The sequence below is a fragment of the Aspergillus versicolor genome (genome assembly GCF_001890125.1).
Source record: "Aspergillus versicolor CBS 583.65 unplaced genomic scaffold ASPVEscaffold_3, whole genome shotgun sequence".
Lineage (NCBI taxonomy): Eukaryota > Fungi > Ascomycota > Eurotiomycetes > Eurotiales > Aspergillaceae > Aspergillus > Aspergillus versicolor.
In genome coordinates, this window is record NW_024467526.1 from 2,834,749 (window position 1) to 2,851,183 (window position 16,435).

The 16,435-nt window shown below is 48.6% G+C and overlaps 6 protein-coding genes across 6 annotated transcripts; 4 read left to right on the forward strand and 2 right to left on the reverse strand.

Annotated features, from left to right (window-relative positions):
• Positions 1-331: 331 nt before the first annotated feature.
• Positions 332-4,904, forward strand: ASPVEDRAFT_27360 (pleiotropic drug resistance family ABC transporter; the record flags this gene model as incomplete). The annotated part of the gene is made up of 2 exons (XM_040810011.1): positions 332-1,019; positions 1,096-4,904. 2 exons carry the CDS (start codon positions 332-334, stop codon positions 4,902-4,904), a joined length of 4,497 nt encoding a protein of 1,498 aa, XP_040666408.1.
• Positions 4,905-5,334: 430 nt separating this feature from the next.
• ASPVEDRAFT_40189 (RNA-binding protein) lies at positions 5,335-7,020 on the forward strand. The gene is made up of 3 exons (XM_040812079.1): positions 5,335-6,039; positions 6,096-6,324; positions 6,405-7,020. The coding sequence occupies exons 1-3, from the start codon at positions 5,481-5,483 to the stop codon at positions 6,592-6,594; spliced, it is 978 nt and encodes a 325-aa protein (XP_040666409.1). The 5' UTR covers positions 5,335-5,480; the 3' UTR covers positions 6,595-7,020.
• Positions 6,728-7,939, reverse strand: ASPVEDRAFT_585199 (uncharacterized protein). Its single transcript, XM_040815421.1, has 4 exons — positions 7,570-7,939; positions 7,416-7,471; positions 7,195-7,342; positions 6,728-7,133 (listed from the first exon to the last, which is right to left on the reverse strand). The coding sequence occupies exons 1-4, from the start codon at positions 7,672-7,674 to the stop codon at positions 6,888-6,890; spliced, it is 555 nt and encodes a 184-aa protein (XP_040666410.1). The 5' UTR covers positions 7,675-7,939; the 3' UTR covers positions 6,728-6,887.
• Positions 7,940-8,480: 541 nt separating this feature from the next.
• ASPVEDRAFT_70854 (uncharacterized protein) lies at positions 8,481-10,021 on the forward strand. The gene is made up of 3 exons (XM_040816091.1): positions 8,481-8,864; positions 8,927-9,034; positions 9,102-10,021. The coding sequence occupies exons 1-3, from the start codon at positions 8,506-8,508 to the stop codon at positions 9,580-9,582; spliced, it is 948 nt and encodes a 315-aa protein (XP_040666411.1). The 5' UTR covers positions 8,481-8,505; the 3' UTR covers positions 9,583-10,021.
• rgd1 (putative Rho GTPase activator (Rgd1)) lies at positions 9,852-13,077 on the reverse strand. Its single transcript, XM_040812080.1, has 9 exons — positions 12,453-13,077; positions 12,339-12,392; positions 11,656-12,262; positions 11,400-11,602; positions 10,819-11,347; positions 10,625-10,768; positions 10,474-10,568; positions 10,346-10,416; positions 9,852-10,283 (listed from the first exon to the last, which is right to left on the reverse strand). The coding sequence occupies exons 1-9, from the start codon at positions 12,633-12,635 to the stop codon at positions 10,172-10,174; spliced, it is 1,998 nt and encodes a 665-aa protein (XP_040666412.1). The 5' UTR covers positions 12,636-13,077; the 3' UTR covers positions 9,852-10,171.
• Positions 13,078-13,275: 198 nt separating this feature from the next.
• On the forward strand, positions 13,276-16,136 carry ASPVEDRAFT_40194 (transcription factor domain-containing protein). The gene is made up of 6 exons (XM_040812081.1): positions 13,276-13,603; positions 13,748-13,854; positions 13,910-14,218; positions 14,277-14,714; positions 14,771-15,036; positions 15,094-16,136. Exons 1-6 carry the CDS (start codon positions 13,364-13,366, stop codon positions 15,804-15,806), a joined length of 2,073 nt encoding a protein of 690 aa, XP_040666413.1. The 5' UTR covers positions 13,276-13,363; the 3' UTR covers positions 15,807-16,136.
• The last annotated feature ends 299 nt before the right edge of the window (positions 16,137-16,435 follow it).

Below are 16,435 nucleotides of genomic sequence, written 5' to 3' on the forward strand. Positions count from 1 at the left end.
CATGGTGTTTCCGACCCGACAGCTTTCTTTCAGATGCCGGTGGTTCTGCTTACTGCCTAAACTCTCGTTTTCTTTTCACATGAAGTAACAATAAAAGGCCAGGGAAGTGTCATTTGTTGCTGGCATTTTAGGGATCTTCCAGTCTTTACGCATATACCTGGCTTCCTTTGCGCACAATGAGTAGCATCTTCTTTCGTTAAGCAGTTGGATATCATATTACCCATCAGTTGCTCGACGCGCAATATCGGCAGATGGTGTGGCTGCAAACACCTGAAAAGCAGTCCGGGAATTTGTTCTTGATACATACTATCACCCGCAATACTTCGTCATCATGTCGTTTCTCGGATCTATCACTCCTAATGTACCACGATCCCAGTCGGTAGTCAGTCACAACATCCAACAACTGCAGGAACTCGGTGAAGATGACAAAGCTGGTCACAATCTCTCCACGGGAGCTCACACGGGCCATTCTGAGAAAGACAAAAGTGAGGATGGAGAGACACTACACGGGGATGAGCCGGATGTGGAAACTCGCGTGGTTTCACTGGCTAGACGTCTGACTCGCCAGTCCACGAGATTAACAGCAAAAAGCACGCTCGAGAATCCATTCTTCCTCGATGACTCCGAATCTGCTCTTAACCCTCAGAGTGCAAACTTCCGGGTCCGAGATTGGATGAAAATGCTATTAGAGATCCGGTCTCGTGATCCAGAGAGATACCCTGACCGCACAGCCGGCGTGGCTTTCAAGAGTCTGAGTGTCCATGGCTTTGGGTCGCCCACCGATTACCAGAAAGATGTCTCGAATGTGCTCCTCGAGGTTGGAACCATGGCTCGCAGGCTAGTTGGGATAAGGATGCCAAAGATTCAGATTCTCAGGGATTTTGAAGGGTTGGTCAAGAGCGGCGAGATGCTTGTCGTCTTGGGAAGACCTGGAAGTGGATGTTCCACCTTTCTTAAAACTATTGCAGGCGAGATGAATGGAATACAGGCGTCAGAAGACGCGGTGATGAATTATCAAGGTGAGCTTCTCTATCGGCTCTACTCAACCATGGCCATACGGATTTGGTTCTAACGCGGTGTGATATTTCAAACCAGGTATCTCTGCCAAAAGCATGCAAAATTCGTTTCGAGGCGAGGCTATTTATACAGCGGAAAATGATGTTCATTTCCCTCAGCTCTCGGTGGGTGACACTCTAACATTCGCCGCTCTAGCAAGAGCACCGCGTAACCGTCTCGAAGGTGTGAGTCAGAAGCAGCATGCGGAGCATATGAGAGATGTGGTAATGGCTATGCTTGGCCTCTCGCATACGATCAATACCCGTGTGGGTAATGACTTTGTTCGTGGTGTTAGTGGTGGTGAAAGAAAGCGTGTTAGTATCGCAGAGGCAACATTAAGCCAAGCTCCACTGCAGTGCTGGGATAATAGCACGAGAGGTCTCGATAGCGCCAACGCTTTGGAGTTTTGCAAGAATCTGGCTTTGATGAGCAAGTATACTGGCTCTACTGCTTGCGTGGCTATCTACCAAGCATCTCAGAACGCATACGATGTTTTCAATAAGGTCACTGTTCTCTATGAAGGAAGGCAGATCTATTTTGGTCGCGCAGCGGATGCAAAAAAGTTCTTTGTCGACATGGGATTCGAGTGTCCTGAGCGACAAACAACTGCAGATTTCCTAACATCACTCACTAGCCCTTCAGAACGTTTGATACGGCCTGGATTTGAAGATCGCGTCCCTCGCACGCCGGACGAATTCGCGGCGGCATGGAAAGCAAGTGAAGACCGTGCGAGACTCATACAGGAAATTGAGGAGTTCGAAAGGCAATACCCCATTGGTGGACCCTCTTATAATGCATTCGTGGAGGCACGGAAGGCCATGCAATCAAAGCGCCAGCGAGTAAAATCTCCATATACAATCTCAGTATGGAACCAGGTCTCGTTATGTGTTCGCCGCGGATTTCAGCGTCTCCGCGGGGACTTCAGTCTCACGACAACCGCCTTGATTGGAAACTTCATTATGGCATTGATTATTGGATCCGTATTCTTCGACCTTACCGACGACACGAGCAGCTTTTACTACCGAGGGGCCCTCCTTTTCTTCGCAGTCCTCCTAAACGCATTCTCGAGTGCCTTGGAGATCTTGACGCTCTATGCGCAGCGACCAATAGTAGAAAAACAATCAAGATATGCATTCTACCATCCCTTTGCAGAGGCCGTGGCTTCGATGCTGTGCGATACTCCCTACAAGCTTATCAACTCTTTTACGTTCAATGTACCCTTGTACTTGATGACCAACCTGCGTCGTGATGCTGACGCCTTTTTCACATTCTGGATCTTTTCGGTTGTCACCACATTTACAATGTCAATGATCTTTCGAACCATTGCTGCGACGTCTCGTTCACTCTCCCAGGCTCTCGTGCCCGCAGCTATATTGATCTTAGGTATGGTGATTTACACGGGCTTTACTATCCCTACTCGAAATATGCTTGGCTGGTCCCGTTGGATGAACTATATCAATCCGATCGCTTACTCTTTTGAGAGTTTTATGGTCAATGAATTCCATGGTCGGCAGTTCGAGTGTGCTGGTATCATTCCATCTCAGGGGGAATACGACAGCATATCCATGCAGTACCGGATTTGTTCAACAGTTGGTGCAGAATCCGGATCTTCCATTGTGGATGGGGGAAAGTTTGTCGAATTGAGCTACAACTATACCAAAGGCCATCTATGGCGAAACATGGGAATTTTGATTGGTTTTATGGTTTTCTTCGCGTTCACCTACCTGGTCGGCACGGAATATATTTCGGAGCAAAAGTCGAAAGGCGAGGTTCTCCTGTTCCGCCGCGGGCATCAACCAAACATTCCAAGAGGCGAGGCCGACCCCGAGAACCCTAGCCAGCCCGCTAGTGCCCCAAAAACTGAGGAAGCAGCAACACGGAATTCTGCTAAGATTCAGAGACAAACTGCAATTTTCCATTGGGAGGATGTCTGTTACGATATAAAAATCAAAGGACAGCCAAGAACGATCCTTGACCATGTTGATGGCTGGGTCAAACCTGGCACCTGTACCGCGCTGATGGGTGTATCTGGAGCAGGGAAGACAACATTACTGGATGTCTTGGCCACACGGGTCACCATGGGTGTTGTTACCGGTTCAATGCTTGTTGATGGGCGCTTGCGGGACCAATCATTCCAGCGCAAAACCGGATATGTGCAGCAACAAGATCTACACTTGGCTACATCAACTGTACGGGAAGCTCTCAGGTTCAGTGCATTACTACGACAACCCGCCCACTTAAGTCGTCAGGAAAAGCTTGATTATGTCGAAGAAGTTATTAAGCTCCTGGGAATGGGGGCCTACGCAGACGCCATTGTCGGCGTTCCTGGAGAGGGGTTAAATGTTGAACAACGCAAACGATTAACAATTGGAGTAGAGCTTGCCGCTAAGCCTCAGCTCCTATTGTTTTTGGATGAGCCAACTTCTGGCCTTGATAGTCAGACCTCTTGGTCCATTCTAGACCTAATTGATACACTGACTCAACATGGGCAAGCCATCCTTTGCACCATCCACCAACCCTCGGCTATGTTGTTCCAGCGATTCGACCGACTTCTCCTATTAGCGTCTGGAGGGAAGACCATCTACTTTGGAGAAATCGGAGCTAACTCTTCAACGCTTTCGAACTACTTCGTACGCAATGGCTCTCAGCCGTTGCCTCCCGGGGATAATCCAGCTGAGTGGATGCTGGAAGTCATTGGAGCAGCCCCTGGATCCCACACCGAGATTGATTGGGTAAAAATGTGGCGTGAAAGTCCGGAATATGCCAAGGTCAAGGAACATCTCGCCGAGTTGAAATCCACGTTGTCGGAAAAGCCAATTGATTCGTCGGATCCGGGCGCTTTGAGCGAGTTCGCCGCTCCATTCCATGTCCAGCTGTGGGAGTGCCTTACTCGGGTGTTTGCTCAATACTACCGCACGCCAACTTATATCTGGTCCAAAGCCGCCCTTTGTGTTCTCACATCCCTATATATTGGATTCTCATTCTTCAAAGCTCCCACGTCCATGCAAGGCCTACAGAACCAAATGTTCAGTGTTTTCATGTTGATGACAATATTCGGCAACCTAGTACAGCAAATTATGCCTAATTTTGTCACCCAACGCTCTCTGTACGAAGCACGGGAGCGCCCATCCAAAACATATTCATGGCAGGCATTCATGACAGCTAATATTATAGTTGAACTTCCCTGGAATACACTCATGGCAGCATTTGTATTTTTCTGTTGGTACTACCCCATTGGCTTGTACGACAATGCGAAGCCAACGGATGCGGTTACAGAGCGCGGTGGCCTAATGTTCTTGCTAATTTGGACATTCTTGCTTTTTACTTCCACATTTGCACATATGATTATTGCCGGCATTGAACTGGCTGAGACTGGAGGCAATATTGCGACAATGTTATTTTCCCTCTGTCTGATTTTTTGCGGCGTTCTCTCGACTCCCGACGCCATGCCTGGTTTCTGGATCTTCATGTATCGAGTGTCACCCTTTACTTACCTGGTTTCGGCGATGCTTTCGACGGGTCTGTCTGGGACGGATGTTGAGTGTGAGGCCGTGGAATATCTCCAATTTAACCCACCGGACAATCGCACTTGTGGAAGCTACATGCAAGACTATATTGACATGATGCAAAGTGGCTATCTCCAAGACCCGGATGCCACTTCTCAATGCGCATTTTGCACCATGGACAAGACGGATAATTTTCTCATGCAAGTTGGCAGCAATTTCGATGATGCCTGGAGAAATTTTGGCTTGATGTGGGTTTACATCTTCTTCAATATTGTTGGAGCAGTGTTCATCTACTGGCTGGCCCGTGTACCAAAGGGCAAGAAAATAACTGGACAGGCATAATCCGTTCACTTTAACTCTGCACACTATACGATGCCATTTTCAGCTATGGTTTCGTTCAAGTTTTCTCACTCGATTCGCGCCTATACAGATCAACTTCCTCCTGCTATTTTCGTTTTATCACTGATTATTTTTCGTTTTCGGTCCAACCTATATACACTCATTTTGTATTTTCCTTACTTGATACATTTTTAATTCTATTTGTTCTTAGTTGTGAAAATATCGCAAGCATATTGAATAGAACACCCTATATAGATTGAACCGGAAACCATAAAAGCCCTAACTTGACACTTTAAATACGTGCCACCAATACGGTAAGTGGATAGGGTGGAGACCTTCCCACCGCCCGTCCGCTCCACGCGGCAGAAAAAAGCGGAAAAGTGATTTTTTTTTTTTTTTTTGGCTTGTATCTTATCGTTTTTTGTTATTATTGTTAGTTTTCTTCGTTGTCACACGCCTTGAGCTCGCAATATCTTTTTTTTTGGGAGGATTATATCTCCGGCTCACATCGTATTACGCCTTTTAAAGAATTGGGTCATTTTGAAATCTTGAATAATCCGTCACCGCGAAGAAGCAACAATGGCCGAGAAGAAGCGCAAGCTCGAAACCCCCGCGGAGGATGTCGCGGCCACTGAACCCGAAGGCAAGAAGGCTAAGCGCGATTCAAATCGGGACGCAAAAAAGGAAAAGAAAGACAAGAAGAGCAAGCAGAAGGATGCTGTTGACATCGAGAATGGCGCTGAGGGGACGCAGGTGAACGAGAAGAAGGATAAGAGAGAGAAGAAGGACAAAGAAGAAAAGAAAGATAAGAAGGACAAGAAGGAAAAGAAAGAGAGGAAGGAGAAGAAGGAGAAGAAATCGAAAGACGTAACGAGTGAGGAGGAGCCGGCTGAAGAGACAAATGCCACTGAGCCAGAGCCCGAAGTTAGCGAGCAACCAGCAGACGCGATGGACGTTGACGGTGATACGGAGATCAAAGAGAAGTCGGAAAAGGAGAAGAAGAAGGAGAAGAAGAAGGCAAAGAAGGCAAAGAAGCAAATGGAGGGAGGAAAGCAGGAACCAGAACAGAGCCAAGAACAAGAGGCGCAAGAATCTGCCGCCCCAAACAAGAAGGCAGCCAGATTCATCGTCTTCGTTGGTGAGAGGAACAATCCGCACATCAATACCCAGATAACTAACTCGCGGCTTCTATAGGAAACCTACCCTACTCTGCCAACACCGAATCCCTAAAAGCACACTTCGAGAAGATACAACCGATATCCGTGCGGGTGGCTACGCAACCAGACAAGCCCACGAAATCTCGCGGCTTCGGGTTCGTCGAGTTCGACAACTACGACCGTATGAAGACCTGTCTGAAGCTCTATCATCACTCGTCGTTCGATGATGGCAAATACCCCCCTCGTCGGATTAATGTTGAATTGACGTGAGTCACCATTTCCCTTCTTCTTCTTCTTCTTCTTCTTCTCCTATCTAGACCTATCAATTGACAAGCAACGCTACTAGTGCCGGCGGTGGTGGAAAATCGGAACACCGAAAAGCCAAGATTGACTATAAAAACCAGAAGCTCACGGAGGAGAGAAAGCGCCAGGGCAAGGAGATTCAGACGGAGAAGGTGAGGAAGACCAAGACGGAGGAAACTGGAGCAGACGACTATGCAGATGTGCATCCCAGCAGAAGAGGCCGCATGGCTTAATTATGAGCCCTTTTTGGGGGGAGGTAATCGGTCACTCTTATAAAAGCACCTTCGGATGTAAGGTTCTTGTTTTCTCGCCATTTTCAGCAAGTTTGAACAGATACCCTAAATCTGTCTGGGATATAATAGTTTGGAGTTGTTGGAAAATTACTTCACTCGCAATCTGTAAACTAATTTTAAAAAATTATATGCCAGCAGTGTCACCTTGATACAGTTGCAGTGGAGTAATGTTGATTCATATTGATCTCTGCACCAAAAGAGGCCTAATTAGACTGCTGAGTGAGGTAGTTTCATTACAGCTCTCCAATGTGATCATTCGCAACCCGCATCCGTTGAACCACATCGACAGCGAAGTCCCATATCTTTCGCGTGAGGACGAAGAGTGGTACCTCCGGTTCGTTCTCGCGTGTCAAGTGTAACTGCAGAAGGAGTGAAGACATGCTAACGAAGCTTGCTACCGACACGACAAGAAGAGAGGCTGCAGTTTCACGTTTGATCGTAGCATGGTTCTGAGTAGCATGGTATAAGAAAGTCAAAGTCTACCAAAATAAGGCGGTCAGCGAATTGGCACTCGGATGATGTATGATTGGGGAAGCTCACGGTTGTGATCGAGATCCATGCTGGTAACAAAAGACGAGGGTCTGAAGATGCACCAGACAGATAAAGAACCCAAGAAGTGATATATGCAATCAATCCGTTCGTTGTAAGAAGACGAATAACAACAGCTGGGGGGGTATAATTCAAAAGCCTGCGAAAGGAAATAAGGTATGAGAAACGGCGTTTTTGGTTAAGAAGCAGCGTATAAATGGTAAACGGCATACCAACGAGACATCATACAATCAGCAAAAAAATAAGAAAGATATGCGGATGCACAGCACTGTAAACATTAGTTAGCACAACTGTACTTGGACAGATCCGGACCCCTGCTATCATTCCAAGACAAGGCGAAGCTCAGTACAAGCGGCCGTTACATACCCACATGATAGCCAATGCTACCTCAGTCACCCGAAATCTCCTCTCAACATCCCAATTTTGCCCTACACTTCCAACGATCGCTGCCGCCCACCCCTCACGTCCCATTCCAGGCCGAATATGGAGAAGTTCGGCCAGGAAAGTGAATGCACATCGGAGCCCCCACCACGCCGCTGGCGCGGTACTCAGAGCACGAGATACAAGCAGAGGCACCCACCACTTCCGATCAACGCCTAAGATGACCGCAACCCGGGGATGCAGGGCTGACGGTATCGTGTGGCTGGCATCGTTGCTGGTAGATGTCTGGGACGTAGAAGCTGGAGAGGGCGGCACAGCAGTCGAAGTATCCGGAGAAGCCACCGCTTTATCACGGAAAACTGTCGATGGGATAGCCAGGGAAGCGCCGAAGGACGTAGGTGTGATCAGATTCGAGGCCGAACGGTAGTGTATCAAGTCAGGTTCAGGAGACGATCGGCGGCGGGGAGAGAAGGGTGGAGGAGCATCATCACGGCGAGGAGGAGCCAGCCTTAATTATACGGCATGTGCAGCCGTCGCAGAACAATTTGAAATCAATGACGATAAGAAAAACGTGGTGGGATGGCGTTCAATGCCACAGAAACTCGTTCGCTTCCGCCTCCCTAACGAGTAGAGATGTTTGTCTGTTCTTTAAGACCGAGATGCCGATTACCAATTATCCCGCGGCAGTCGAGGAGTAAAAAGCCGAGACTAGAATGTGTAGTCACGGGGAATACGGCTTTGAAGGGGTCGAAAGAGATCGACGACGCCCTGAAGGGAACATGCAAGATGAAGCGACGGTTTGAAATCGCAAGTCCCTCATTTGGGGAATCACGTGACATACCGCGGGTTTCTCATCGGCGAAAAAAACCACCGGATTTCAACGCTTCGAGGAATCGGCTTGACTCGCAACCCAATTTCATAATGGCGACCTCGATCGCGGGTGTACCGCTTTTTTCAGCTGCTCGAGCACGCACAGCTGTTATTTCACAGTCCTCGACAATCGCTTTATCACAATGTCGACAATTCTCGCCCTCCGCCCAATACAGTGCTCTGCAGAAAGGGATGCCACAGACGCTATCAGTAAGGCAGCCCTCGCAGCCCAGTATGAAGTCTAGGGGCCAAAATATGTCGCGATCAGAGCTGCCACAAGACATTGGACTGTTACCGGGGACCTATATTCGGCCATTGTGGAGGGATATGCCGTCCATCTTTCAACAACCAAGGGAACGACTACACTTTGAATGGCTGTGGGTGAAATCATGGTTCCAGAATTTCTTGGGGTGAGTGCTGCACATCCTTCCGCATCGATATTGTATGCAAATGGTAAGCTAACTGGTTGTAGGCTCTTCGTATATAGTAAAACGGATGGCAAAGGACTCCCTCTACGGTTGAAAGAACGGCGACAAATAGCTCGTGATTTTCACCAACGGATGTACTCCGCATTTGCCGAGTAAGCTAGCTTCGTACGTGCAGTATCGCTGTACCGTTTTCTAACATTTGTTCTTCTTGGTTTATAGTGGAGATGCTACGACACTACGCAAGATCTGTTGCACTGGTCTTGCAAACAACCTTATCGGCCGTATCGCAGCCCGCCCCAAGGGCGAGATAGTGACTTGGACCCTGGACAAATACATTCGGTCCCCATCCACCTTCTTCACCGGAATCCGTGTCGTATCAGACCGTGCTACTCAAATTCCCGAATTGGCCGACTCTGGCGTACGCCAAGTGGTCCTCCGTATCACAAGTCGTCAGTCAACAGGCAAGGCGCAGCGACAGCCATCAGGAGATTATGATCCTGCAAATGTTAAGCAGCAGGACTGCACCGAATACATTGTTCTCCAGAAACTCCGGTGGATTGGTGAGGAGGAAAGCTGGCGTGTCTGGGGTCACGCCACACCCACAACAATCGACGACCTAAGCAGTCCGTTCTTTGCTCAAGGGCTCACGTTTGCAGAACGTCTCGACGCGATGAGGGCAACGATGGGAACGAAGAAATAATTTTGCCATATAATGAGGCAACTTTTCTCTCCCCTCCACTCATCGACCCATCAATACCACGGCTTCCACCTTCTGGCGCCAGGTAGTCCCTGCGGAGAAGGCATGTCGGACAATATCACGGACTGTGGGATATGTTCCCGGTCTGCTATTGTCGTGTAAAACTTTTATATACAATTGCGCCAACGCTGACCTTTCTGGCTGATTTACTCTGATAGTAATTACGAGCGTCTTGGCCATGGCGCTTCCTATTTGTACTATACTCCTGCTCCACTGCCTTCAAATCTTGTACTTATTTACCATGCTCTTCGGGCTTCATTTATAGAATTGGAAATGGTGTAAAATATAAAACGACGAATGACCCCAGGGGTCATATTAACATTGGGTAATAATGTATCGAAAGATATCTGCCCTCGAAAGCAGTATTATATACAGTGCAGACGTAAAGCATAAGTCAAATACATCAAAATATATCAAAAAAGGGCGTACTAAAGGGATGGTGCCAATCACGAAGTATGAACAAGAACAAGATGAGTCCGGGCAAGAATACATTATGGTATTCTTTTGGATTGACCTTGTAAGTAATTGGCCTCTAATCGTCGTCGAATATCTGGAAGGTGTTCATGAGGATAGTTTCGATCACGCGTACCTGCCAGCCGGCATCTGCAATGTTGCCGCCTGAACTGGCGCCCATCAGAGTTGGTCTAGGCAGTTTGTTAGTGGTGCACCAGAAAGGCGAGCTTAGAAACTTGGATCTGGGACATACCCAAAGCAAATGGCAATGTTGCCTGCATTCATGCGGTTTTGAGTGTAGTGTTCTTGGATTTTGTTCAGGTGCTGAACTGTTTTAGCAAGGGTAATCATTATGCAAGGGAGACTGAATTGGAATCTTACCAGAATCAGAGCTCTTAAAGTAGCGTAATGTGCATCTGGAAGGCCGTTAATTATTGCGTGGAGTGAATCCCTCCGTTGAATATCATCGTCAACGCCTAGATCGGAGTTAGTATAAGGTATAGATTCGAACGCAAGACCCGAGGGAGCTTACGGGCCGCTTCAATAAAGCTCGAGTACGCTGCTGAGGTGAAGAGCGGGTCTGGAAGATCTCTGAAAAATTGTTTCAATAGGCCCGCGACACTGTTCACATCATGATGGAAGCTTTCGGGGTTGGTATAGTCGACTTGAGACGAGTCTGTTATCTAGATATTAGAGGCATTCCGACTAAACTCACGGGGCACTTACCGTTATCAAAAAGGGCTTTCATCTGACTAATTTGATTCGCACTGCCTGAGAGTCGGTAGATCCCCTCTACATCAAGTCCAAACAACTCTATCGCTTGGAAACATTGATACACGATCATGGGAACCGCGGTTCCATCACGAGCATATAGCTCATCCAATGAGACTCCAAATACTGGCTTCAGAGGAGGAAGGTTCACATTTGAGGAATAACCGTTGCCGGAAGACGAATATGGTCCTTTCTGAGCCAGCGCCGGCGCTTGGTTTATGACTTGCTGCTCAGGAGGGGGCCCTGACGAGGTTGGGTACGGAGGCTGGAACGGAGGAGCCGAGAATGCATCTGGGTTTTGAGGATATTGCGGGGATTGATTGCTCTCTAAAGGGCCTGACGATGGTATCTGGACTGGTATTTGAGGTGGCTCTGTAGACGCAGCGGGTTGAGATGCAGGCAATGCTAGCGCCATAGATTGCCGCTTGTTTTGTGTATTAGACTGGGAGGTAGACTGCGGGGGCGCAGTCGATCCTCCAAGTGTCTGGAAAAAAATTAGATAAGAGCAGGGTTGGAGATAGCTTCAAGCGACTCACTGGGTGACGGTGGTACTGAGCCTGCTCTGAGGTCACAGCACCGGGGTTGAATTCGTGACTTAGAACGTAGTCATGGTAGTCTTTCTGGTTGTCGATTTGCTGTATTACTTCACGGAGACTCTTGGGTCCAGCACTATCCCCTCCTTCTTTCAATGGACTTATGGATAAGCCTTGTCCCAAAAGCAATTTCTCATTAAAAGTCCCTAAGCGAATGGTCAGTTTGGGAAAGTATTCGTAGTGTCGATGCTATGCATACCAAATTTTTGCATTTGCAGAGCAAGCCCCGAATCACATTCTGAGATCAATTGCTGGATATTATGTACAGCCTGAGGTCGTTGGGTCGAAATCAGCTCTTTTCGGGCTGCTTGGGCGGCTTGAATCTTGGCCGCGTAATCTGAATCTGCGGCTTGGACCTTGCGCAGTAGGTCTTCTTCCTGTTGAGCAACGGATTTGGTACCTTTAAAACCAAACTTTCCACCTGCTTTCTCCCCGGTCTTGACCCGGTCATACTGCTCTGCCAGGGTGTCGTATTTAGCCTTAGCCTTCTCCGCCAATGTCTCCGCATCTATGACTTTCTTTTCTGCACTCAGCCCTTCATGTTTCCATTGCTTGCGCCCTCGCTCGATGTTCCCTGCAAGTTCGGTAAGATTGTCAGACATCTGGTGTAAAGACGCTGCAAACTGAAGCCCGTGGTCTGCCATGCGGTCATGGAAGCTATTGAGCTCGACGCAGCCATAACTGTAGGTGCCCTGGCGGTTCTCTGATTTATGTGCGGCATCATATAAGGAACGGGACACCTTTCTCAAGCCTTGAGCATGCTCTTCTTCCAAAATCGATCTTTTTTTAAGGAATGAGGCGAAGTCCTTTGTGAAAACAAGTATCCGTTAGCGTATATGTCCACTCATATAAAGCCGCAGCGCTTAATTGTCATTAACGTACTCTGGCAGAAGCAACGCTTTGCTTCAATCGAGTCAGGAGAGTCGTCACGCCGATCTATGGAACTCTAGGTTAGCGGATTTCCCTCACACACACAGTGCGCATGGCTCGCCTTACCTCTGAATAGATCACTTTGTCCAAGCGAGCTTTCAACTCCTCCGAAACAACTGGGGGGCCCATCCGGACTTCCAGGCCTGGAGCGGAAGGGACGGCAGATCCAGCGCTTAAAGGTGGCACTCCTGGATCCCCGGACGATGGAGTGTTTGGCGCAGGGCCATCTTGGAGCGCAGCATCTGCCATGTGTATTATTGGCGTACGGAGGTGATAAACAAAAGAAGTATCTGGTTTTCAGGAGCAGCAGTGTCGAAGAGGGCACAAGGTTATAAACAGACCTGGTTGAACAATGACGGAAGCCTAACACAGGACCTCAGCGTCACCAGCTTACCACATCAGGAATGGCGGGAGGCGTTTTTAGGCTTCAAGTGCGGCTTGGTCCGTTCGTATCACGTGACTGCATGTGAGACTGTCCCTACTCCCATTGTGATGCTATCAGTGTCGCCAGTCGCCACTGTCTCCATATAGGAAACGCCATCTGGAGCCTGGAGGCGTTCATTTGCGGTGCATCGACCATCTCTTCGAAGAAGTTCCTGGCTGGGAACGTCAATTCTGCTACGACGGGGATATTGTATGCGCAGACGGGGAAGTTCTCTATTCTCCATTTATGAAAAGGCAAAGTTTTCAATCGCTATAATACCACTTCGTTATAACAAAAGCACCCACATATAGCTATATGTAGCCGTACCTTAAATGAAATGACGAGGGGACCCATGCGCTTTGATCTACACGATGTACGCGGGATTGGCGCGGATGAGTCAGCGATGCGGAACTGCCGATTCTGAACCCCCAACGTTTTCTTCCGATTTCCGGCGCCTTCATCAATGTCCTTTGGTTGTTGCATTCTCCATATTGCATGTGTTCATACGCCCCGCGGTCCCATTCCGGCGCTTATCGACTTCTGATTTATACCGATGGACCTCGAGTACCGGGGTATTTTGGCACAGAATGGATTCCCTCCGCATGCAAACTTGATATCTCCCCAGGGCACCTCTCCCGACCCTCGGAACAACCCGAGACTTTCGCACCCACTGACAGGCTTCGAGTTCTCAAGCAGATCCTCGGAGCCCGGAGACATGGAGAAGACCCCGCCCATTACGGGGAAGCGGCGGGGTGGGTGTCGAAAAGCATGTAACGAGTGCAAGCAACAAAAGGTATGCCAGAAAGACCCATCCAGCGTGCGTGGGACCCATGTCCAACGGACAAGGAACAATGCGCCTTGGACTACCCACAACTCCCTTAGCCTACCTAGCCTTGTCAACGTCTGGCTGAATTTTGTCGTATTTGACCAACATTAGCTACGATGTGATATCGTTCAGACACCCGCGGACGCCTGCTCCCGTTGTCGGCGGCTTCATATAGAATGTAAGGTGGAGCCTTCCTTCAGGCGCATCTCGAAAAGAAAGTAAGATTTTGTTATACGATACGCGATATTTGCTACTCCTTACTAACGTTATCAGGCGAAATGCTGAAATGGAGCGCGAGATTGCAGATCTCCGCCAACGGCTCTCAAGCGATGGCAGTCATGCTCATACAGTCGAGCCTCGAGCTAGTGACAAAGTGTCACAGTGCTCTGAGGACATGTATTATGGACCCGATCCCGCAAACATAAGTCGGGGGCGGACTATGTCTGCGAAACTAGAACCGCAGACTTTAGCCACTCCCTTAACTATGCACAGCGATGGGTCCATCTTATCTCAAGACGAAAGTATTTGGAGGTTAGAGGATGTTTCTCTATCCCGACAAAGGGTAGCAAGGCTATTTGATCAGTAGGTCACGCGGTCTAGTATTCCCCATACAAGTACCCAAGATTCTGATACCCCCCAGGTTCTTCAAGTACTACCACCCTTTTCTTCCACTTCTGAACCCCCAAAAGCAACCTGAAGAGTATCTCCGTCGTTGTCCGTTCCAAGCGTGGTCAATTATTTGTGTCGCTAGCCGGCGAGCTCCGTCAGAGCCGGGCCTACTCAGTGCACTTTCGGGGCCATTCAGCAGATTGTTGTGGTCGACAATAACGAGCGTTCCGCAGGATTATCGTGTTGTCAAAGGCCTATGTCTTCTCTGCACTTGGCCACTTCCGACCACGAGCCAGAGGACGGATGCAACTTTCATGCTATGCGGATTGATGATGCAAATTTCCATGCAGCTGGGGTTACACCGCCCTGTGCAGGCTGAAGAGTTTACGACTTTTCGGATGGAAGGTCAAGGTGAAGCTGTAAAGGATCGGCTACAAACATGGGTAATATGTAATATCGTTGCCCAAAAGTGAGTGACTCTCTAGAATATATGGCGTATTGCAAAACTTATCATTTCCCTAATAGTGTTGCTACTGGGTATGGCCAGCCTCCAAGTACAATCTACGATTGGGCACTTGAGCCAGCGTCACTTCGAGATGCCGACTATCACCCCCCAGAAGACTTGAAAACACGCCTACGCATCGAAAAATTCTGCGATCGGGTAACAAAATCTCTATACAGCAGCAGGCCTGACCCTGCAGAGTTCATCAGCTCCGAAAAGCTTCTAATTTCACAACTTCTGGAAAATGAGCTCCGGGAAATGGAACTTGAATACGGCCGAAATATCTCCGGTACAGCATCATCTAGTTTGTTACGTTGGGTTATAGCTAATTTGATTTTTCTGGCAGCGATCAACATGATTCATTTACGAGCAGCAGAACTACATTTGCGGTATTTTGTGTTCTTAGGCTCGAACGCACGGAGCGACGACTTAACTAAGCTTTTTATCGCCACGACGTCATTTCTAGGAAGAGTACTAGATCTCGAGACTTCACCGGGCGAACTCATTGGCCATGCAACGAACTATATCCTCCAGATGATCATATCGGCGGCGTTTGCCCTAATGAAGCTACTGAAAAGCGATTTTCGACGACACATCGACTTCGAGCACGGGAAGTTATTATTTAACGGGGCAATTTCAGCTTTGAGGAGGATCAGTGTGATGGACCATGATAGGCCTGTTCGACTAGCCGATATTCTGGCGCAGATGTGGAATGCTGGGGCCCCCGAGGATTCGGGGGATGATACTTTACTCATAAAGGTCAGATGTCGCATGAGCATGAGCCATGTTTATGACACGGTTTGGCGTTGGCGACATCGCTTCCGGCCATTGAAGAACGCGGAAGATACACAAGCCATGACGGCCAATCCAAGCGTCGCAACAGCCGCAGTTCCTCGGCAATCGGACGGGTCCCTGGAAGACCCAGGGCTGATGTATCCGCCAAACTTCGACCAAGAAGGAGCGTTCTTCAATGAGGCAGGGTTTTCAGAAGTATTTGACTCCCTCAACTGGGTCTTCGACGGGTTCCCGGATGGTTTTCCAGCCCCACCGGCTATCTAAGTTCGGCATGTTTATATAAAAGTTTGTTTTATACGCACACGGGTTTGCAGAGTGAGTGGACAGGCCGTTGTTTTGTACATAATTTATTCTAGTTGAGATACCATTTGGCATTTGAGCAGCTTGCCGTCAAATCAACAGTTGAAGCTTGACCGCAAAAAACTGAAATGATCAAAGCTTTGCCAGGTGGATCAGTAACCCCGCATGTTTCAACACACTGAGCACTGACAGATCAGATCAATTGTAGCCGTGAGTTCAGTGTTGACATGCAGAGTGGTGGCCAGATTGTGCGTAGCAGTGGCGAGGGCAACCAACAATAAGAGATGGAGCTGCGGGACTGATTCGTGCATCGAAACTCCGCCAGTTCTCAGCCCTCTCGACGGGTCGTGTGGCTGTCTGACCATTGTAGTCGCAGACGCGAAGGAATGGTCCGCGATAATTGGGTTGGATTCTGACGATGGGCATTGGATAGCGACGATGTTGCTCGTAGGACGCCCGCCTACCAAGTACCAGGGCTGGTGAACCGCGGTTCCAGACAGCGCCCATGTGTGGTTCAGGAGAGACAACAGCCTCGCGTAGACTGGCTACAACAATGTTTGGATTATCTTCCATGCTATCCCCGGGAACTAATT